At 49.3% G+C, this 22,712-nt stretch overlaps 6 protein-coding genes across 6 annotated transcripts; 2 read left to right on the top strand and 4 right to left on the bottom strand.

Annotated features, from left to right (window-relative positions):
- Positions 1–87: 87 nt before the first annotated feature.
- F4807DRAFT_69061 (aspartic peptidase domain-containing protein) lies at positions 88–3,663 on the bottom strand. Its single transcript, XM_048003356.1, has 6 exons — positions 3,296–3,663; positions 2,997–3,236; positions 2,713–2,907; positions 2,540–2,630; positions 2,026–2,483; positions 88–1,949 (listed from the first exon to the last, which is right to left on the bottom strand). The coding sequence occupies exons 1-6, from the start codon at positions 3,540–3,542 to the stop codon at positions 517–519; spliced, it is 2,664 nt and encodes an 887-aa protein (XP_047854588.1). The 5' UTR covers positions 3,543–3,663; the 3' UTR covers positions 88–516.
- Positions 3,664–3,918: 255 nt separating this feature from the next.
- F4807DRAFT_423702 (AMMECR1 domain-containing protein) lies at positions 3,919–5,705 on the bottom strand. The gene has a single exon (XM_047997806.1). It carries the CDS (start codon positions 5,311–5,313, stop codon positions 4,489–4,491), a length of 825 nt encoding a protein of 274 aa, XP_047854587.1. The 5' UTR covers positions 5,314–5,705; the 3' UTR covers positions 3,919–4,488.
- A 19-nt stretch (positions 5,706–5,724) lies between these two features.
- On the bottom strand, positions 5,725–7,808 carry F4807DRAFT_423701 (DUF455-domain-containing protein). Its single transcript, XM_047997805.1, has one exon. The coding sequence runs from the start codon at positions 7,637–7,639 to the stop codon at positions 6,290–6,292; it is 1,350 nt and encodes a 449-aa protein (XP_047854586.1). The 5' UTR covers positions 7,640–7,808; the 3' UTR covers positions 5,725–6,289.
- A 708-nt stretch (positions 7,809–8,516) lies between these two features.
- On the top strand, positions 8,517–9,366 carry F4807DRAFT_69039 (uncharacterized protein). The gene is made up of 3 exons (XM_048003355.1): positions 8,517–8,589; positions 8,759–8,978; positions 9,049–9,366. The coding sequence occupies exons 2-3, from the start codon at positions 8,921–8,923 to the stop codon at positions 9,198–9,200; spliced, it is 210 nt and encodes a 69-aa protein (XP_047854585.1). The 5' UTR covers positions 8,517–8,589; positions 8,759–8,920; the 3' UTR covers positions 9,201–9,366.
- Positions 9,367–11,272: 1,906 nt separating this feature from the next.
- On the top strand, positions 11,273–13,115 carry F4807DRAFT_69016 (uncharacterized protein). The gene is made up of 3 exons (XM_048003354.1): positions 11,273–11,704; positions 11,773–11,997; positions 12,053–13,115. The coding sequence occupies exons 1-3, from the start codon at positions 11,511–11,513 to the stop codon at positions 12,885–12,887; spliced, it is 1,254 nt and encodes a 417-aa protein (XP_047854584.1). The 5' UTR covers positions 11,273–11,510; the 3' UTR covers positions 12,888–13,115.
- Positions 13,116–16,745: 3,630 nt separating this feature from the next.
- Positions 16,746–20,143, bottom strand: F4807DRAFT_459897 (Piwi-domain-containing protein; the record flags this gene model as incomplete). Its single annotated transcript, XM_048001435.1, has 8 exons — positions 16,746–18,341; positions 18,399–18,823; positions 18,877–19,006; positions 19,065–19,213; positions 19,272–19,483; positions 19,535–19,662; positions 19,714–19,836; positions 19,895–20,143. 8 exons carry the CDS (start codon positions 20,141–20,143, stop codon positions 16,746–16,748), a joined length of 3,012 nt encoding a protein of 1,003 aa, XP_047854583.1.
- Positions 20,144–22,712: the final 2,569 nt, after the last annotated feature.

The following is a 22,712-nucleotide window of genomic DNA, read 5'->3' as shown; positions in this document are numbered from 1 at the left end:
TATAAGACAGTCGATTAAGTCCCCCCACCCCCCTATTCCAACTTTTATTAATACATATATATCACACGACTCCTGAACCAAGAGGAGTGTTAACTTTGAAGGCGGGTTGAATTAAGTTTACTACCTAGGTATCTAATAAGAAAATATGAAACCCATCCATCTCCAGAAATCAATCCGAGCCGGGCTTGTTTATATGCCCAGCACACCAAATCGTAAGTTACCCCTTATCCCGTCATGATTCTGCCCCCGAGGTACGTTCATCTCCTAATATTCAAATCCCTAACAAAAATCTGCGAATGACCACCTCCTAGATACGTAGGCATATATCCTTATAATCGTTTACCCTCGCATGTCCGTCGTCCCTATTTATTACCTTTGTTTCCCAGTTTTCCGTATTTCCTCCCCCATTTTTTTCTCTTTGGTATCGTTAGTGAGTAGGTATTCGTTCAGTCATCAACCAGCACCGCCTGGGCAACCACCCCCCCCTTTCCCTCTCTTCCCCTATTCCCCATCCCATCACACCAGCACAACCCACGCAACAGCCATCGCACTCAATAACAACCCCACATCGGCAAGCCCCCTCCCTCTCTCTAACCTCGCCGCGGTCCCGGACGTAGGGACCACGAACCCCGTATGCGTCGCCGTAGCCGTGCTCTTCGCCGGCGTCGGCGCGTTCGCGTTAACCCCCATACCCATACCTGTCCCCACACTCATACTCATCCCCGTGCCCACGGCCCGACTTGGCGCAACGGCGTTGACGGGGGCAGGCGTAGCAGCACTAACGCTCCCGTTGTTAAAGCCCCAGCTCGCACCCGCGTATGCTGAGCCCACGTTTACTACACCCGCGCCCTGGGCGGCTGGCGGCGGAGGCGGAGGGGGTAGCGGGTTGGAGTAGGAGAAGAAGGTTGTGGGGGTATCCGGGGCTAGGGAGACGGAGGGATGGGCGGGGGCGGGGTGGGTGGTGATCGCTGGCTTTATTGATGCTGGTGCTGGTGCTGGTCCTGCTGATGGTGCTGGTCCTGCTGATGGTGCTGGGGCTGGGGCTGGTGATGGTGAGGCAGGGGCTAGGGCGAAGGTGGTCAGGGATGAAGACGATGATGATGATTCGACGGAGGGGTGAGAGGGGGAGGGAGAGGGAGAGGGAGCAGTGGAGGTTGCCGGGTACGCTGTAACTCTGACAGTATCAACAAATGTCACCATCCGCGTCGTCGTCGCGCCCACCGTGCAATCGGCCTCGAGTACGTCGCAGTTCGTAACCGTGTAGGTGCTAGTCTCGCAGCGTTCGGTGGTAGTGACCTGGATTTTCTGTGTCAGGATCGTGGTCGCGGGCTGCGTTACTTGGACCACGCTCGGTTCTGCCGGCGTAGCAGTTGGCGTTGGTTGAAATGGAGGTAGAGGTTGAGTGGCGGTTGGCTGAGGTGGGGGTGGAGGTTGAGTAGGAACCTTGATTTCAGCCGGAGACGGGGAGGGAGAGGGAGGAGGGATGATGTCGCCCGGACAGAAGGTCGTGACGAAGGACTCGTGACGCGTGTATTCTTGCTCGCTCATCGTGTACACGACGTGGCGGAACATCGTGCTGAAGAACGTCTCCGAGGCCGTGAAGGTCTCGTGATATTCGAAATGTTCGCTATGTTGCACAAAGTGCTCTTGTTGAGCTTCGCCCTCGTCTTCCTCGTCACAGTCATCGTCATCTTCCGGGGCTACTGGGGCTGCGCTCGCTTGCCTGTTCAAGGTAGCGGTGGTAGTAACAGCCGGCGGAAGCGGAGTCTTGGTGCTGTCTGGATCGAGACCGGCGGGAGAGGCCGGGCGCATGACGACAGGTTGCTCACAAGAACCGGGGATATTTGCTGCGGCGTCTACACCGGCGGGTACGGGGACCAACTTCGAGTCTTCGCCGCACTTGGCGTAGTTCGCCATGTATAGCGCGTTGTTGCTTTGATCGAATGTGACTTTTAGCATAGTTAGTTTCCAAAAGCCCCTTGTATGTTTCCGTAAAGTTCGAGAAGTATGCAGGACAAAACTCACCATAAGCGCCCCTCAAAAACGTATCCCCCAAGATCCACACCCCAATATCTTTATTATACTGCGCGCCGAGGAAGCACTCGTCGCCGCCATACCAGATGAAATCCGCATAGCTCACCGTGATCGTGACCTTATTAGTACCTTCGCCCGCGAACTCGAAGTCCAAAGTGTTATCTGTCGAGTTGCGCAAGTCGCACGGTACTTTGTAACCCCCGCTGCCGTCGGACGTAGCGCCCGGGAACCCGGCGGCCAGTGCTGTAACCATAGATTCCGGGAGCAGGGACAACGTGGTTCCGGAGTCGACGACGACTTGGAGAGGGAGGTTGGAATCCTTAATGGGTTCGCTCTGGCCAGAGATGGCGCTGGTGTTGGCGTAGGCGCTGGTGTTGGCGTAGACGTTGACGTTGGCGCCGGTGCTAGGGCTTTGCATGGAGAGAGAGTTGAGCGTTACGACGTAGTGTCTACACAGGTTAGGAGGATACTAATTGAGATAGGAAGCTGACGCGAGTAGACTTACGGATCTTTAGGATCAGTCGGGACCTTGGCCAAGTTACCGGCATACTTGTTGGTATCAACACCACCGAAGACCATTTCTCCCGTCACGGCAGCTGTTTAGCATCAGTCAGTCAGCATATATCGCATCCGGAGGTCGAATTAGGATCGTGTAAATCCTTGGTAATGTTTACTTACTAGTAGGACCAGGTTGACCTCCCAAGTCTAAGCTGAATAACTTGCTATTCGTGTATCCTTGATCGGCTAAGGAGTCAATGATAGATGAGTAATCGACAACGCCACCCCCTTGACCACGCCCGAGACCTAATATGCCGAACCAGACGTCGCTCGACGTATTCGAGACACCGAATTGTTGATCTTTGACCTTAGCGCCTAGTGTCTCTCGTCAGCAACTTGTGCATTATAACCTTCAACCTGCCTCTCCAAAACGATCGGTCGAAGAAGCGAGGCACAAAACTTACCAGAGAGATAGACATCATCCTTATAATAAACGCCGCTCGCGCTCCCCTGCCCGTACTGGATCCCAAAATTCGTATTTAGGCTCTTTGCAGTAGGCGACAAAGCCGGGTCGTAGTGCCCAAATGCTTCACAATAGTCCTTTACGTTCGCCGCGGAGCAATTCGGGTTAACCCACATCTCAAAGGAGCCCGTGTCGAGTAGCACGCTGACCGTCTGGGGGTTATCTCCTGTACCGATTGCCACTGTTTTCATATTAGCAACCCCTTTCTTCTATTTCGGCACTAGAACCGGGAACACGTACTCTCCGCAAAGTACGCCGCGCCATAAACACCTAGAACATCCGTCCCGAAGTACCTCTTCGCTAAACTCGTTGCCGGAGCGCCCTTATGCTCGACGCGCTTCAGCGGAATCGAAAGGACCTGATTCGTATTTTTATATAAAGTAGTCGCATCCACCGACCCATTATGCGCCGTCATATTAAACGACCTAGCCGCCCTTGCAGCACCCGTCAGCGTGAGGGTAAGTAAAAAGGAGCTGGAAAGCGACATCTTGCTGCGCTGACTTGGCTAGGCTTAGCTAGCACTTACGCAGTCGAAGAAGAAAGAAGCGAGTGGATAATAAACGACTTTGAAAGCCAACGAGCGAACGAAACGAAAAAGAGAAGAGAAGAAGGTGACCAAGTAGGATGCATCTTGTCCTATATCATACAACTGCGCGAGGAATTCGAAAGCGATAACTAGGCGATGCGGCTCGTTAGTCTGCTCGCTAGCCCTATTTCACGAGGTTGAAGAATGCAGGGCACATGTCGCAGAGACAATTATTCTCCATTGCTGAGAAGTTGGGTGAAGAAGGCTAGACTCCTGAGACATTTGTCGATATGGCAACCGATAAGTCGTAGGCGAAGGGCGGGCTCATTGGCCCCATGCCAGGGGAAGGCCATGTCCCTTCTCTCGTAGATGAACGGCTGGTATGAGATCCTAGCTATTGTGAGTAGGCTCCCTCATTGATTATGGAAGATTGTTCGGCCAACGTAGTCTCAAGATGAGACGCCTCGTGGGATTAAAATTAGATTTTGAGATCTACCATATTCCAAGTCCCAGCTCATACTGACTTATCGTTGTTTCGTGGACATATCCACGATGGTAAGGGATAGTAAATGAAATAAGTTATACGAAGGGCGACATCTGTAACCAAGGAAAGGGATTGAGCCGAGAATAGTTGTGAAGAAGGTCAATTAGATTGGCAATAGTATTCGAGAGCATTCGCGGGAAAAACGGGAGAAACGACCCTGCTCTACCTGTATCATCAAATCATCCACTTAGCCACCTGCGCTGTCACTGCTTCTTCATCATGCGCCGTACTCTAGACTCCCTCCCTATCCATAGACGCCTATACCGTCCAGTGTGATGCACCCGCGCGTATGCCTTCTTCCTCGTGTTCCTAAGCGCGTCACCGCGCTCGCGTATCCCTTTCTTCCCCAAAACCTGCCTACGACTACACCTCTTCCTCACTTTTCTGATCGACCCAATCCCGCCAACGCTTGTACTCGGGGTACCGTAGGGACTTCTTCTTGCCCTGGTATCTCACGACGTTCAGGCCGACAGATTGCCACTTATCTCTTCTGCCGCCCCAATTCGCCTTCCGCATGAGGCTGACTAGCGTCTCCTCCTTCGTCCACCCCTGCTCCGCCGCTACGTCTGGAAGATATGTGGCGCCGAACCGTCTCCCGCGATCTGTGAAACTGATCCTGATTCCGTGTTTTCCAATCTCCCAGTCCATCTCGTCATCGCAGTCCTCGAAGTTGGTCAGTAATGTGACTGCGACTTCAAGTGAAGGGAGCTCCCGCTGTGTCATGGGGTTGAACCGCGTGTCGTGGATGGCCGATGTGATTGCGTACGAACTAAGCCCCTCGTCAAGTTCCTGTGCCTCGAAAGTCCCGATGCAGCCCCGCAATGAGGTGTCGTCTGACTCGGGGTCGACTGTGTTCCATGTCACGAACAATGGTGACTCGGTGATTGGGGGTTCGGTGTCTGGAAGAGAATCGGTGGATGTGGCAGCGGTTTCGGTGCTGAGGGACATGCTGGAGCCCGAGGCAGGAGACGAGGTACTCGATCCAGAATCATTAGAGTCGGCTACTCTCCTAAGAGCCGGGATGCGCTTCTCCAGGCTGTCGGTTTTGTCGGATGAGGCTGCCCCTTCTAACTCTTTGATGTATTCTTCGTATGACTCCTGGATCTCGTCGAGGCTCAAGGGCTTGCGTCTCTCGAAGTACGCGACCAGCGTCTCGAAGCAGTAGAGGCAATGTTCGACCGTAGCCATATTTGTTCTAATTACTATCCGGTATCTCGGTGGATTATGTGGTAAGGTAGTAAGACGGCGGAAGAAGACGCGGGCGAACCGCTGAGAGAAGGCAAATGAAAATCGGACCCGAAGTCGAAGCTATCAAGTCTTTGCACGAAAGTTGTAAAGGTAAGATTCCTTTTTACGAATAGTGGGTGGTAAGTGCAAATAGATGAATGTTAAAAGATTGTTAGCAATTGCGATGAATTGGGTTCAAATGGACAGGCCATCAACTAGGGAAGCCTGGGAACCCTCACCCCGCTTTCCGTTGGAGCTATGGGGAACCACGGGCTGCCACGGGAACCTTAAAACGTACTTGGACCCTCTTGATTTGTCCAGCTGGACGCCATATGCACAACTTTCATAAGGTCTTATCAACAACCTCGGGTCCCGATCTAAGCTAAACTCAGCTAAAAATAAGATTAATAAGGCTGGGCTACGTAATGTTACCCCTGTCTTGGCATTTCAGCCTCACCGATCCCCTCCTCCCTTTCGCCCTGCTCGGGCGATTCCGGATCTAGTACAACATAATGATCTATCTGCAGCCTACCGCCAGCTAGATTAATTGCATGATTCATGTTTTCATTCGGCCAACATCCAGATTCATGGTGCTGTTAAGTTTCATTTTTATCTACCCAGGAACTAATCGAAGTTATTTTTCCTGTCTACAAGGCTAAATGCGACTCTGGTATGGAAACAATGTCCTGGACAAATGTTGGTAAACACGGCGTCGCATGTATCTGGCTAGAACCCGGGAGCAAGCGATCGTGATTTTTAGTCTGGAAAGAAATTTCCTCTGACTAGGCATGGATAATAAGCTCACTAGGTAATCTCGGCGTGTCCGCTATTCATAGTTCAACGCTATAGGCAATTAGACGAATCCATGATACTTCGTGATCTTGGTGGTCTTCAACAAGCCCAACTTAATCCAGCTTAGAGTTTGTGGCGGAAGCGATCAGCCTCCAGCAATGACTTCTCCTTTCCACGGTTGCCCATATAGATCTTCGTAATAACTCTTATCCATACCGGCCTGCTGTCTAGCTTCGGCGTTGAATGGGCCCTTCACGGCACCCCTAAAATGTTTTTGCACGTTGCTCCGGAAAACCTGGACTGGATCGGTACCCTCCTGTTGGCAAATCCAGGTGAGCCATCTGTGACCCGTTGTGACATGTGTAATCTCGTCATTATGGATAATGTTCAGGACGTCGACGCTCTCGCCATCCTTGGCATTTCGGAATTTATCGATCGTTAAGGGGTTAATATCGAGACCCCGAGCTTCGTGAACGAGTGCGATGATGCTTATCCTCGCACGTAGGTCGTGTGCTGTTCTCTCGGCAGATTCCCACAATCCATGATGGACTGGTAGTGCACCAAAGTGGCTTCCCAGCTCTTCAAGTCTCGCTCGTAGGAGCGAGAAGTGTTTCGCCTCATCGTTTGCGACCTTTAACCAGTCGTAGAAAAATGTTCGTGGTAACTGCTGCGAATCGTTGTTTCCATCTAACGCGGTTGTGTGGAAAGATGCGAACCGGACTATAATATCGATGGCAAGGTCGATAGCCCACTGCTCTATATTTGCGAGAGCGTGGAGCATCATTATCCTGCTTTTAAGAGTCCCTCCCTTGCCAGGTTTAGGCATCTGCCCCGGTTTCACCTGGGTCAAGTTTTGTCTTGGCGGTTCTTGGGGAGGACTCGCATTACCAGCTCCGATTTGCATGGGTGAGGGTGACTGTTCACGCGTTGCGAATAGGGAGAACAGGTGTGTGGTGAGTTCAATCTTATGTTCGGGGTTAGAGGTATTCAAGATATGAACACACCAATCACATAGAGCAGCATCCTCGCTAAGATAGGTCGGGGAGCCTGATGGCTCGACTCTAGGGCCATGCTTGAATTTCACTTTCTCGCTGACAGGTTCGATTTTGGCGAGCTGTAAACCCTCGGCCTCTGCGATATGTATGCTCACCCTTCCATCTTTGACGGCAACCGGAAAGGTGCAAGTTTTGATACCGTAACTGGACTCACCGGTCTCTACGTTGAAGTCATACGCGTGCCAGGGACAAGAGGCAATATATGACGAGTCTTCGATGTCTATGTGAGCTTCAGTCATAGGCCCACCAGCATGAGGACACTCTGCTTCCATCGCATAGTAAGTCCATGAACCCTGCTTTTCCGTAGTGGGAAATGCCACCGCACCCGAAGGTTGAATTTTAGGTAGACGAAAAAGGACAAGGCGCTTGCCATTAGACAGGGTCACGGAGTGCCTTGCATGTGTGAGGTCAGCTAGACGACCAATATCGACAACCGACATTGTGCAAATGCGCAAGCGCTGAGTTGCCTGGCCTGCGAAATTGACGCGAATTGGTGTAGTCAGAAACCAGGACTGTTTTCTGTCAGCTTAGTAAATCAAACGGCAAGAATGATCTGATACCGGATATCTTGGTCTGATGTTTGACACTTTCAACCTGAACATGATTATCTGAGAATTGCATATTTCGGATTCAGCTGAATTAGTGCAGAAATTGTGACTATCCAGTGACTAGTGTGGCTAATGTGGCTTATTTAGACCCCACCGCCCCGTGGCTTATGCAGGGATCCGATTCTCATGTCTCAGCTTCGCATGGACTAGGGCGATGAAAAATAAGAGAGCGTCAGACGGGATCTAGTGTAATAAACACTGCAAAATTTCATTTGATGACGACTCTTCTTTTCGCATTTCTCGGTAAAAAGTTGGCAAGGAGTCAATGCCCCAAGCATCGCGAAAACGTGGCCCAACCCTTCCCGGATTCATCTTGGGAATCCTGGAACACGGGAAGCCTGTCTGCCGTCCCTGATCTACTTTCGATGCCAAGCTTGTTTGGTTATCTGGGTTGTTTATGTCCGCAGCGTCGCATCGCAGCGGTGCCAGCACTGCCAATGCTGCCAATGCTACAGCGCGGCTCAAACTAAGCATTATAGCTTGTTACAGCGTCGTCTCGCACCCCTGCCGCTCGACCTCTTGTCCAATTCTTGCCCTCTCCCATTTCTCAATAGGACCCGCCCATTAACCTTCTTTTTAGAGTAGATCTATACCCCGGTGGGAGTGCTGGCTGTTCCTGTCATCTAGTATTGGGGACAACCCTTGGGAATTCTTGGCTGTCGTTTGTTTCTTCAACGGCCCTCAGGGCCCTTCGGGTCTAGACGATGTCGAGGCTCAGTCTCATCCTTGGCACTCCTGGGGAGTTCATTACCCGATCTAGAAATGTTGACGGGAAGTGCTAGATCCGCGCGTCTCAAGTAGGCTCGTCTACGTCGAAGATCAGGACGGAAACCAAGAAAAGTTGAAGGCGCTTGTCATCCGTAGCAATATCGTATTCGTCCCAGCATGGGATTCCGTAGGTCACCATTAGACGAGATCACCGTACATAAGGACGCCGAGCCTACTTGCTACTCATGACTTCCCTTCTTTCTCTCCTCATCCTCTGTGAGTTATACAATCTCTAGTTGATCAAGCTTTCGTTTCGCCTTCTTAGCAGCATATTCACACAAGCTCGTCGCCGGCCGACCTTTACCATTCTTTCAGTCTACAGCAAAAGACGACCAATCAGTCAAAATGAAGTACTCAGTCGCTATCTTCGCTCTCTTCAGCACCCTCGCCATGGCGGAACTAAGTGAGTTAAACCCGGAACAATTTTGTCCGTCTAAATACCCAAGCATTCACATGCTAACCCCCCTTTAAAGAGAAAGTTCCCCGTTCTGAGAAGTCCAACATTGTCTCTCGACAGGCTGGCGCAGCTCAAGTCCAGACCGCTGCCATGGCTAGCGCCAACGGAGAAATCATTCCCTTCAATGCCGCCGGCGTCTACAAGGCTAGCACCGACAAGGGCTTGTAAAAGGCCTTCATCTAGAATACGACGTTAAGGGTGATGGATTATACGGTCCAGCTAACAACCCGGCCATTCGACAATCATCCTATAACCGATTCAAATAATGCACCATGAAGTGTACGATGACCGGCGTCAAGGATATAATCATAGAGTAATAGGATATGCGGAAGAGGACGGAATCAGATCGGATGGAATAGGGCTCAATATGAGCTGGGCTTGAACTTATACCTAGAGTATTTGTGAATATCTGTTAATATTGATCAATCACCCTATATTTGGATTTTTTTTTTGACTCTGCTTTCTCGTGAGAAGACGTGTCCCATGACTACCCGATTCGCTATGCGTATGCAGTTCTTGACATCAATCGATCTGGTGATTTGGGTTGTCCCTCGCGTCGGGATATTCCCGTGTTCGTTACCGTTGGAAAGTAAGGGATGTTAGTTTCACTTTCCGGGGAAAGAAAAGAACAAAGCAAACGAGTGCGGAGAAAGTGAGAACTGATGACTTGGCACGGATGAGCCCGTCCTTCAACGGCGCGGCGCTCGCTGGCCATCCCCTTACCTACCCCAGAGCCGGGTCGATTAGTTGATCTGACCGACTAGGCGACGATGCAAACGCCGTGTAACATCTAACGGCGCCAACGGAAGTACACAGCATAATCTGGTTATCTGTCTCTTTTCTAGCAATTTATTTACTAACTTCTGTGCCTCTTCTCATAAATTAAGCGAGGTTACAAATGACAAATATTTTCCGATCCGTTAAAATTTGACAGGCCTCGTGAAGCTTAGTAATGAGTCGTAATTTTCAACGTAATTTCATGGGGGAATGGCGAAAAGTCGTCGCACCAACGACGCGAAAAAGGTCATTCGAGAAAACACAGCCACAGACGCTGAAGACCTGTCAAAAATCGGAAAATCCCCACAAAGGTTTTGAGGAGCAAGTGGGGGGGCAATTGAGATATTCACAGGCGGTATGGGGCAAATTGGACCGTGCGGATTCCAAAATTAGAATCACCACCCGCTGTCGCTGGGGTTTCTAGCTAATCAAATCCCGTAGACCCAGCTGTCAAGTGGTATGTTGGTACCAGGCCAGCCAGGAGTAACTACCAGGTACCAATAACTTCTAGTATATAGGAAGAAATATTAATCCTGTTAACCGACCGGATGAGGTGGAAGGACCCCTTCGGCCCCGAAACATGGTCATTGTCAATTAAGACCTGCGCCTCCGGCAACCCGGCTGCGCAGACTCGCTCAGGACTTAGTGCACAGATTCCACGCTGTAGAGACCGAGAGAGTGAAGAAAACGATCTCACGAGATCGTATCGTGTTGTTGTTGTCACGTACCGCGCAAGCGGATGACTACAGCAGCGTTATAGGGGGACCCATCGATTCGTAGGACTTTCGCGTCATTTTATAATGAATGATGAACTGCAAGTGTGTATGTAGAGCCAGGTTTCCATGCTCGATTCGTCTGCCGTTGAACACTTCATCCCTTCTCCATCTTGGTACCGCTGCTGATTGGGCCGTTCGAAGTCAGCTAAGCTGGATCCGGCTGTCCGGTCCCAGGGTCTAAACCAGGTCGCTCAGCCGCAACCCATCCTTTAGCCCTACCATTGCCCGTCTGGGTTTGGTGAGAGCCAGGTCTCGCTGCATGCTGTGGATTCGGTGGGTGCTAGCTGTTCGACGGACCCCCTCACGACCCAATCGACGTCTGCTGTTACCGAAGCCGTCACTGGCGCCAACACAAGGCGTTTTCTACCGGTGCACTTTTGGCATTTTTGGCACGAAAGTCAAGCCCCTACTATGGATATTGTCTTTTTTCCCGCCGCGGTCTGCTTAGTCCCGAGGATGAGTGCCCGGGCTGAAAGACGGGATATGGTTGGCTTAATTTCAACCAACTGATGCCTGCCGCAGCTCGCAGCAAGGACCATGCTTCCACACAGGACTTGGCGTGATGGGGATTATTGAGGCTATGCCACCTGTAAATCATCCTTTCCTTTCTACCCAGCTACCTAATTTCATCGTGAACGGCCTTTATATAGCAGCCACCACGTCCGCGCGGATTTAGTTCGCATGGCTGGGTTAGTTCCCGTCGTATGATATTATTCGCCTCTGGCAACGCCTCCTTAGGAAGAAAAACCGCAGCTTTGTGCACTCATAACTAGGACTTCGGAAGATGGACTTGTAGTGCTTACCATATAAGCCCGGGATAATATAAGAGCTTGGATTAAACAAGGAGTGATCACCCTCGAACTGAGGGGTGAAGACCATAAACCACATCGAAACATCACATTCAGGGGAGACGAAACGAAAAACAATGGGTTATACACATCGAGACAACGCGACATTCGGCCGCTCAAGATGGAGGAAAAGGATACTCTTGCCATGCTGGATAGTCCAAATCGGACTTCTCCTGGCAACAATGGGATTATTCTCGTACCGACTATCGCATACGATAAAAACATGGAAAGACGAGGAAGATCTGGGGAACATACCTATGGTGGAGTTTGTGTAAGTCGGGCGATTCTAAAACCAGGAAGAAGACATGGAGATGAGCCAGACTAACACAGTCGCTACAGATGGGAGGCCGTCAACGTCGCCTTTTCCTTCATCTCCCTCCTAATAACATTCTACTCGATAGCGAAATTCATCGCTGAGATGTTAACGCCGCTCCCGTTGCTGTTCAGCAACATTTTGAACCTGGCCTTCGCATCAGCTGTACTGGCACTCGATATCGTGGTCTATGTTAACCATACCGAGAAGCAATACTCGCTGGCGGGCTTGGCGATAGACTGCACTCTCATGTAAGTCATCATCTAATTAGCTAGCGCGCTTGACAGAAATACTAACAAGCCTTAGGGTCTTCACGATCATCCCGGCAGTGTACTCCTTTATCATTTACCGGCGGCTGCTAAGTTATGATGACTACCACATCCCCGGGAACGTCAAGCCGTACGGCTACGCCAGCGAACCCGAAGACACAGCGTACCGTTCGTCATGGCTCGAACCACCAGTCCCCTACGACCCCACAAACCCTGGAGCCGCAACACGGCCGCGGGCCCTCTCTGCCGCGAGCCGCCGCCTATCCCTGTCGCTCAGCAGCCGTGCCGTCTCACCACAGATGACGCCTCCGACCCCTGAGCCCAACCCCATGGAGCGGCGCGAGAGCTACACCCACAAGCGCGACACCCAATTCGACGAGTACATGAAGCGGAGGTCGAGCGGGTACACCAAGCTCGACGTGGAACGGGCTCTCGGCGTCGAATTCGGCTGGGAAGACAACCAGGACACGCGAGATAGTGTAATCAGCTCGGGAAGCGTGACGACTGCGCAAGCGCGGGCGAGAGGCGACTCTTTGTCCACGCAGCCGGCGAGCATGGAGGCGAGCATTAGTAGAAACAGCAGTACCATGACGACCAACACCAACTCGACCGTAACCTTAGACGCGCCGAGCGGGATGGTGAGGGCGCATAGTCTGAACAGCGTGCCCGAAGCGCAGGAAGAAGAAGGCGGGCTCGCGCTGGAGAGGAAGGTGAAGGCGGACCGAGAAGCGCTTCTCAGCGGCGCCGCCGAGAGTAGAGGGATATCGCGGTCCAGCTCTGGGTCTAGCAGGAAAAGCGTGCGGCTGATCGAGCAGGTGGACGGGCTGGAGGAGATCGAACTTGATGGTCAGAAGCCGAAGAGGAATTTGTGATACCCGATGTTCGAAGAGAAAAAAAAAAAGGAAATGAAAATGAAAGAAATACCCACTTGTACAAGCTAACCGCAAATTTCGGCGTATGTGTACATATAACGCGATATGATCAGCCTTGATTGTTTCTGTTTTCCCTTGAATTTGGTGTTTCTGTATATAATTTTCTGCTCTATTCGGCCTTACATATTGCATTCAATTCACTATTAGATAACAATTCTACACTTCAAGTTCCTTTTTTTTCAGTAATTATATAGGTTATCACCAATACCGAACTTAGTACGTATTTTCATAGATTGAGAGCAATGATCCAAAGGCAAAAGTCGCTTGAGTTGAAGTACCGTCGGGTATTCTGATCAGGCTTTGTCGCCTTGGATTGATAATTCAGTAAAGACTGGCTAGATACAGAGGAGACCTTTATTTATATACACATCGTTCCTTCTCTATACAGTTGATCCATTCGATCATGTATGCCATCAGAAGATTGCTATCCTCTCATCCCTGGGTATTCCATTTCTTCAAGTGATTCGTCCGCCCCTTGGCCCGATCCGTATATCTTCAGGGTTCTTATTTGTAATGGACGGGGAATAGATGTGATTGAGCCATTCAAGTGAGCGAGTGTGACGTTTGTTGTCGAGCGGTCAAGTGAGAGAATAGGATGGCTGGCAGCCAATGGTAAAAGCGGTTGACTTCGAGCCGGAAGCCGCAAGGTTACAATGGAATCAACCACCCAAGCAACGATCCAAGCAGCAACCCAAGTAGTAAGGCAAGAAGGAGGGATAGCACCAGACTGAGTAAAAAACCGAGTATAAGTGCGAGCAGAGCGCCGAGCGACCAGCCGATGACAGGACCCAGGAGCCAACCCAAGACACCACCAAGGGTCCAACCGATTATCAGCCCGAGCAACCATCCAAGCAACCAGCCCAGCAGTCCGCCGAGCAACCCGCCAACAACCAAACCGAGTGCGAAACCGAGCAGCATGGTGTATTTGCAATGTCTCAGGTCGACCTTAAGATATTTCGCGGGTCGTGATGTCTGGTAGGTCTGTAGGGTTCGCTGTAGAGCTGAAAACGAATGTTATCGTTTCCCAAGTTATCTGGGAAAGAATCTGGTCTGAACATTATTGGCAAGATGGGAGGCTAGAAGCTTCGTTTATCTATCCCTTTCATTTCCATACGTGACATCTAAAGACGAAGAGGTCATTTGGCTCCTTCAGGTCATCAGTTATTAATACATCCATTATCATTCAATCATGCTATCATCGGATTGCCGTCCTCCACAGACATAGGTACACGCGGCGGCGTGCTCGGAGATTATTAGAATGTGAATACAGATTCACGGGAGCTTAGTATTAGACGGTTAGCCTCAGACGCTGCTCTCATAGTGAGCCCTTAGCGGATTCCGAGACACTTTACTCTAACACCTCATTTCTTTAACAGATCTTTATCCACGGGATGCAGTCAGAGATAAAGTGAGATAGAGTTAATTATGCCGGTATCTTGATATTGTGAGACAATCTCACCTGGCCGCTTTCCGATTGATCCACAGGCGATCTCATAGCGGGGCGCATAACCGCTCGTGATCAGACGTTGAGGCAGACGACAGCACGTTACAGCGAGTTTTTACTGCATTATGCATCTATCCTTGACTATCAATCTTAAACAAACGCAACGCCGAGGTTATAAATTGTTCGGAGGTAGACGTATTTATCACATGAATGACAGATACTGGGTTGTATAGAACTCATGTAGTCGTAAGGCCCACCATACCAGAGCGTTATGAGTTGTCGGGTGTTACTGAATTGCCTGCAAGGTCCCTACAGGCTATAACATAGTGCGAGGCCCTGATTGGCGCATCGCGCTGATGCGGTTACGGATTAGGGAAGTGGGATAGCGCTAGATGGCCTAAGCGAGTGGACGAGTCGTGGTAGACCCCTGTCCGTGTTACACTTTTAGGTACCCTTAGACCTTCTACCCATTTTATAAAGCTCAGTACAACTCCTAACATTTTGTTATTAATATCCTATTCTATCCTATCGCATCTTTCTATGTACGTCATTCTGGATCTTCTACGGGCTACTATGCTTCGACATGATCTGGATCATACCCTGGTGACAAAAGAGCATGATGAGCCAGGATTCACTAAAAGGCTGAGTGGTGAAATAACATACGGTATATATCCGAATTATGTTACAAGGTGGGCAACTAGCCCATCATCTTCCTAAATACCCCTAGCATATAGCGCTGACCTTAAATTCTCCTTTTATAGATATTGAGCCAGCAACCCGATTGAAGCCACCTTTATGCCTACGCGCTGAATGTAAGCACCAGGACCGGCTTCTCCTGTCCGTCCCAAATACGCTGTCCAACCTCGGCAAGAAGACCACCGAACTATAACCCAAGAGCAACATCACAACAACGACTATGTCGCGAGGTTGACCAAGAAGTAGTGCTACTAGTCAACCGCGGACGTTTTGATTCAAGCCTAACGACCACGCCATCCCTAATCACCTTCCGCTTCTTCCGCTCCTCCGAGTAGTCTAACAAAGAATTATCCCTCACTCTCGAGGCTCACCAAGAAAAGCATCGACTTCTCTACGCTACTCTGATGCGCTACCTTCGAGTTCGCATATTTCCCAATATACCCCAGCCCGAACGCTTTACCCATAGAGTCGTCAAGCTTTTCTCATCGGCCATCTCAAAAAACTCTCTTCCCGATATGCGTCCGCCGGCTGAAGCTTGCGTATACTCTCATCTATGTGAAAGACGGACCACCTGGAAATAGCTAGTATCATACAGACATCAGCCTCGAACAATATCCCCTCTCGTACGTACACTGCCACCCTTATACAGGCAATCCCACCTATTATAACTACCCACCTACCTTGACTCACACGATCCGAAGGTCCATGAGACCCCTTTTACTTACAACTACTAAATAGTTTATAGACGTGGTAATATCGCGGAAGTTGATATCTTCAAGCTCATAGCACTACCAAGTAGTCGATGGCACCCCTTCTTTTTTCATCCCTTTGGTGTATTACTCTTCTTCAACGAGGACGTATTAAGTCGTTTATCTTAGTTTTATAATAGCAGCACTCTACCTATACTTAGCTGTGTAGAGACTATGGCTCTTTCTCTTTAAAGCCATATAGTATTGGGGACGTGTAAAAGACGAGCAGAAATCTCTTTTTATCTGTCAATAGAGGAGAAAAGAGGCACGGCGGTTGTCAATCAATGCCTAAATTATCATATACCCCCATGGATAGTGGAGTTGGGTACTTTAACATTTAGTGAAATCATTCTTTTACTTATCAATAGACTTAGAGGCTAGGTAGGTTAACAAATCACATAAAGCATAATATTAGAAACCTTTACCTATCAAGGTAATATTAGAGTGACTATCTAACTAGCTACAAGTCCTTTCCTAGCTTAGATTCGAGTCTAAGGCCTTTGTCCCACCTCATGTGGCGTGACCGCATGGTGTTAACCCTTACGCAGGTGTCTGAGGTGATGGGTGGAACAGGAAGATGTGCTACCAAAGGGTCGACTCTCCTTGAAGAAATCATCGTTCGTAAAAAGAAAAAGCATGTCCATATATTGAATGGATCACAAGCAAATCATGAGAAAGGTAGTCGCATGGTCCGAGAAGAGTGTCTCGAAAGGTCGGAAGTCGCAGCAATCCCAATCTCAATCGGTCCAGATACCCGAAAAGCATAGGGTGATGGAAAGAAATTCAGAAGACCATAAGGTCGCGAAACCGTGTGCCGTTAACCAGAGAGCCGAGACCGAGAGAATTCAACAGATACCCTGGCATTGCCAGAACGGGTTGTGATAGACCCTGATAAGTACCGATGAGGACTTAGACATACCACATGGTGGTATTCAAGAATCGAACCATATCTCGAGTTTGGTTGTTGCTGTCCATGGGAAGGAGTTTGGGGCATTCAACATCTGGTTGGTTAGCTCCCTTGTAGACATCAGAGTGATTCTGTGCGTAGGGGAAACCTGGCTTGCCGTAGGCCATAACTTGAGATTCGGCCGGTATGCCTTCGTGAGAGCGCGCACGGTTGGACGCCAAGTGTGCGTAGTACACCGCCGGATGCAAGGACACCGGGGTGGTAGAGCGGCAGTACTGGTAGCACTGTTGGTAGAGCATCTTCATGAGGTCATTTGGCTTGACGTGAGCTTCGTCGAGAATGACCTGGTAGTGAACAGGACGAGCGGTGCCCTGGATTGCCACGTGCGAGCAGAGGTACCAATCCCAATGGTGAGGGTGTGTCACGTCTCGCTCAACTAGAGTGCCCGGTAGCGGGTTACCGTTACGGTCTTGCGCCGTCTTATCATTTGCCTTGGGGAAGAAGCGGACATGGTGACGCTTCGTTGCGATAATGACTGTGAACTGAGGAAGTAGGTCCTTTGGACAGCCCAGATCTCTGAAGATGCGTTTCATCTCCTTCACCTCTGTGTCCATGACATCCTGGAATTGGCCCTCGGAGACGCCGTCGCGGAGATAGTAAACTTGTTTTGGTTGAAGCTTGTTGATAGAGATCCAATGCTTCACAAGCTTAGGCATCATATTGTGCATAGTCGACGGAAGTACCGTCTCCTTGCGCCAGCCATTTGTCTGGCAGGCCGCAGCAAATCGAGTCGCGTGCCTGTCCATTGACATGGTTAAAGCAGCCATGGACGGCTGTTGGCTACCAGGAGCCGCATGCGAGACGTCCACTCCGATCATCATGGTTGGTACTGGAAAGAACGGCGGGGAAGCAGTAGGACCGGGAACCTTGCAAGTGACGCCGCCGAGCTTGCTGTTCACCTTCATTGCGACGTTGCTCATATACTGCGCGTTAGCCTTTTTGACATGGTCTGCCAGCAAAACCTGCGACACGATACACCAGCGACATTCCATATTCTTCTTTAACCGTTCATAGGTTAATTGATTCTTGGTTTGCAACACGAAGAATATGATCTGAGGCTTCGCCTTGAAGTGGTTACCTGTCTGGTAATATGCTGTCTCGCACATTTTGCTCATATTGCCACCGCTAAACGGAATCGTTAGACAAAATGCAGCTTTCTCGACTCTGCCGCCGTGGTTTCGGTAAGTCTGGGAGAAGTTTCTGGCGAACACTTCAAGCTCGTTCTGCTTGGGGCTATAAGCGTCATCGCCAATGCAGACGAAACTCCACGAGTTCAATGCGAAAGCGTTGGGCTCCAGGAACTTCTTTCCGCGGAGATCCCAGCGTCCAGTAACACCTGGGTTAATCTTTTGGTTCGCGAAAGCGACCTCAGGGTTCTGAAGAAGCCTCGCATCGGTGATTACCATGTTGGGATCAATCTTGATCCCGAAAGCCTTGAGGTTGGCGTCATTGGGCCACTCAATGCGCTTTATACCTTCCATGATATCGTCTCGACGTCGGGGGGGCCTAGTAGCCGCTCTTTTGATCATCTCGCTCGTCTATAAAGTAGTTAGTATATAATATGCCATGCTGGGAATTGAGCTGAGAAAACAAACCTGTTGGGGGTTGAGCTTGTAGTTGTACCGCTGGTGGTACACCAAGTTGCACAATTCCATTGGGAACTTGTGGCCCTGGGGCGTCTCGACGATAGGAAAACGTGGCCATCTTAGGATGAAGTTCCATCGGTCCTTGTAGTGCTTTTCGATGGTGGTCTCTTCCGTATGACCATCCTCGAACTCCTTCATGAAGGTCACGGTCTTCGCGTTTGCGCCATCAGTTCCGTACTTGGTGTCGAACATAACGCGCTTCACCGTGTAAACACGAGGCTCTCCAATTTTGCCTCGATGGGACACAGTGAACTTCAGCTTAGTCAATCGTCGTAGGAAAACAAAGGCCTCCGAAGGCAAGATTTGCCACTTGCCGGTAGCTTCATCTTTTACGTCTCTAGGACGAAGCAGGCTCTCGACCTTGTACTCGTTCACTATAAAAACCATGTTAGATTATAATTATGTATGGAAACTTTGCTGCACTTACAGCCTTTCCATTCGTGTTTCTGACTGTTGACGATGCAGCATGCAGTCTCAAGTAGAGTACCAGCTGGCCAAAATGCCGTCTGGCATCTGTCGACGTTGATTGCAAGACCCGAGCCACCTCTGTTGAATGCCTGGGACGGATTTTGTTAGCTACTGTTGCCCGTGGTCACCTATGATGCATTCACATACCTCACTGAGGCGCGGCGCGCAATAGATTCCCTGAGATGCAAGAACGTCATATGCAAGCATGCTAAACGGAAAGTCTGGATCAAAGAAATTTCGTTTGATAAGCATCCATCGCTCAGACGGCCATTGGCGCAAGCAATGGTCAAAGAAGTCTAAATCTATGTCAGAAGGGATCGTTCCTAAAATGCTGATACGATACTTGGAACTTACTCATGCACTCAAGAACGTGTGTATCCCAAGAGATCCTGCCCGACAGGTAGTTCTTGAGATACGCTAGATGAATCTTCTTAGTCTGTCGGATTTTAAGCAGGAAGATTCGTTGCTTGTCTACTTTCTTCTTGACTAGCTCATGCTCCTCCTTTTTCAGGGCGTCAAGGTCCACACTGATGCGTGTTTCACTTTGCGGGGCCTTAATTGAAGACCTATGCATATATGAGCCAGGGTTACCCAAGCGTTGGATAGGGAAAACTTACCAGGCCAGCTTGCTGCCGTCATATAGCCATCTGCCGCCTATCTTCTGGAGGGCCTTTGTTACCGTCTGGGCGTTCCAGACCTTCTTCACGAGAGAGTGAGAATTCTTCAGATTCGGTTCCACGATAATCTGCCGCTGGGTTAGAGAGATAGTTAGGTACGGACATCGTAGTGAACTTACGTCGTACTGGTAGATGTCCATGTCCCCATAGGTAACGACTGGGAAAATGTTGAGGCCCATCTTGATAGCCTTACCAGCTGTGCAAACACCAGGACGCTTCGTCCATTTAGTTCCTGACGCGTTCTAAAGAAGATTGTTAGTTGATGTGTCAATTTATCGGAGATGATGTAAAAGAACTTACAAGATAGGCATCAGGCGGTAAGTCGCAGCGCTTGCCCAGAACCTCGGCGTCAGTCAATGGTTTACGTTCAAGTGCGGGATCTGGTCCAGTTCCAGTGGCCTTCTGTGCTTCGGTGCCCTTGCCGGAACCTTTGCTCGGAGAGCTATGCTTCGAGGACCCAGCTTGAGAACCGGCCTTGGAGCCGGGTTTGGAGCCGACCTGGGAACCGCTAGGGGTGCCCCGGCCGGATCCGGGAGGGCGATCGCTCATGATGGCGATCGTAAGGAACCTAACAAAGTTAGATGATAGATAAAATGGCGTTGTCACAGATGGAATCTGGTTGGTTTTATAGATGTGGTGGTGTTTAGAAGGCTTGGGAGGATAATAGTTGTGGTCAGTCCTAGGAAAACGACACGACCCAGTACGAGAAGCCTCAACTGATGATAGTGAAGTGTAGGGTGTTTAAGCCAGATTAATTCTGACCTAGGAGAGGTTGTGGTAGAGAAGAGGAAGTGAAAGGGAAGATGAAAATCTCAGGAGAAATAACAAGAGTCAAGTGTATAACATACCGAAATTAATTCACGGTCGGTCAGTTGGATTGTGTGAGTTCTGGACAAACTGTTAGTCGGTATTGGTTAAGTTTGATGCTTTGGCTTTCGAGGTAAATTGAAATTCCTAGGTCTCAAGGAAATTGGCGTTGTAGATATGAGGAGCTTGAATATTGGAAGATGGGAGACGTGAGTGTATTTTTGTGTGGGAGTGTAATAAGTTGGTAGGAGCGAGTGTAGCCACTTAAGTACAATCAGCTCATCACTACCAGTGCTTACCTTCCTAGGTAACAAGCACCTAAGCAGTCACTGGTGAGTGTGTTTCAGGCAGTAGGTAGTTCTTATTGGTGACTCTGGAAGGAAAGGTTTTCAAATATGTAGATAGGGAGTGGTAAGTGGAAAGAATGATGTAATGAGAGCAAGTAGTGGGAAGGCAAGTGTAATATTCAAAGTTTAGTTCGAAAACCTTTTTGCAGGGGAAATCATAGGGCTCATTTAGAAGGGAGGTGTGTACTTACGTGTATCAGAACCAAGTAACTGCTATCTGGTAGACAGTTGCCTGGAGTGCTTGATGATAAATCTTTGCAGTGTTAGTAAAGTGAGATGTCAAGAGTAGGTGAATATGGGTTGGGGTCAAGTAGTAGAGGATAGGTTGGTGTGATAAAAAGGAAAGAAGGAAGAGAAGTAAAGAGGGTCGCAAGATTAAATATGTTTTCTGGAGAGGGGGGATGACAGTAGTCGTTATGCTTGTGGTGAGGTGTTTATGTAATTTAGGGTTCGTTTGCACTGAAGACAATCTATTTCCACTAGGAAGTAGTGTCACTAAGGTATCTGTGCCTACCTACTGGTAGTAATACCCTTTCTTTGCACACTTTGCACTCGTCATAGAACAGTCCTTATTGCCTAGGAAACTGATTACTTGTGAGGTAATTTTCTCTGCTCTGACTAGAAGAGTTAGGGTTTGATGTGAAGGTGCTAGATGAGGCACCGGGGGCAAATATACACTGGGAATTTTGATCGAACCAATGAGCCAATAAATACTTGCCTGTTGATACTGTTCATACCAAGGTAGGTATAGGCGCTTGCCAGTGAAGATTTCTATTTTTGGAAAATGCGAGAGGGAGAGGATTGATTGGACATTCAGTTGGATGACTGATTATATGCCGTGGTGTTGTTTAATGATTTGCGATTGGGTAGGGTGAATGGAAGAATGAGGATTTGTTGGCAGATAGTTGTGTCACGGAAAGCCGTATTGATACTGGCCAGAAGTACTTACCCAAGTGGGCGTGAGAATGAGAAGGTGACTGGTGGATATCGTTGAAGGCAATGTAAAAGTATTGGAAAACAGTCTGGTGCTTTGATAGATGCTTGGAGGGGACTCGTTAGAAAACAAGTTCAAAGTAAGGTGGGTTGGTGTGAACGCGAATTGAAGGCAAGACCAGAAAATATGGGATGATCGATGATCAGGGAATGGAGTAGCCTAAAGTGAATCCTGTAGATATTGGGTGATGGAAATGTTATTTACTTACCTCAAGAGATATTAGTGCGGAGGAGAGTACTGTCTTGCGAAGTTGAGAATAGCCCTGTAGACTGGAGGTTGGAGAGTAGAGAGTTAGGTTGTGGTGAGGAGTGGAAGGGAAAAAGAAGTTGAAGTGAGAAAAGGGTCTGGTGTTAAATAGAAAAGGGAAGAGGTGGATAATCAGCCTTGCCTGTCTGTCCGGGTGGAATGCTGCCGCAGGGCACCTGCCAATAACTGATAGAACCTTGGAAGTTTCAATCACAGCCGACGTATGTAGTAGGTTCCCATTGAACAATAAGGAAGGAGAATGTTCCTCTTAGTATCTAAGTACATAGGCTCTTCCTTCTATAACCTTGGAACTCTTTCCGTTGCACCTCTAAGTACTTACAGGGGAGATGGGATGAACCATTCAATGTTGACGTTAAGAGATTTTTCAAGCATGACACACTTCAATGGGGGCTGGTTCCACACCGAGCTGGTAAGATATCAGATGGAATATATGGATATGGCACTTCCAAGCAGGTGTGTATATAGGCATCAATATATCCATGGACACGAGTTGGGAAGGTCGTTTGGCTTGAGTCAATTAAACAAGGGGCTGGTTTAGGTCACATAACTGTATTTAGAATGTATCTACACCCGGCATCTACCTATGTATGTACCAGGTGACCAGGTAGCTTCCATATGTATGTATGTATGTATGTAAGTACGATATCGGTGAACGGAGGAGTTACCTCATGGATATTTCCGCAGGACTTAGGTCCACGTATCT

The sequence above is a fragment of the Annulohypoxylon truncatum genome, assembly GCF_022578515.1.
Source record: "Annulohypoxylon truncatum strain CBS 140777 unplaced genomic scaffold F4807scaffold_14, whole genome shotgun sequence".
NCBI lineage: Eukaryota > Fungi > Ascomycota > Sordariomycetes > Xylariales > Hypoxylaceae > Annulohypoxylon > Annulohypoxylon truncatum.
This window is presented reverse-complemented; position numbering and strand designations above follow the sequence as displayed.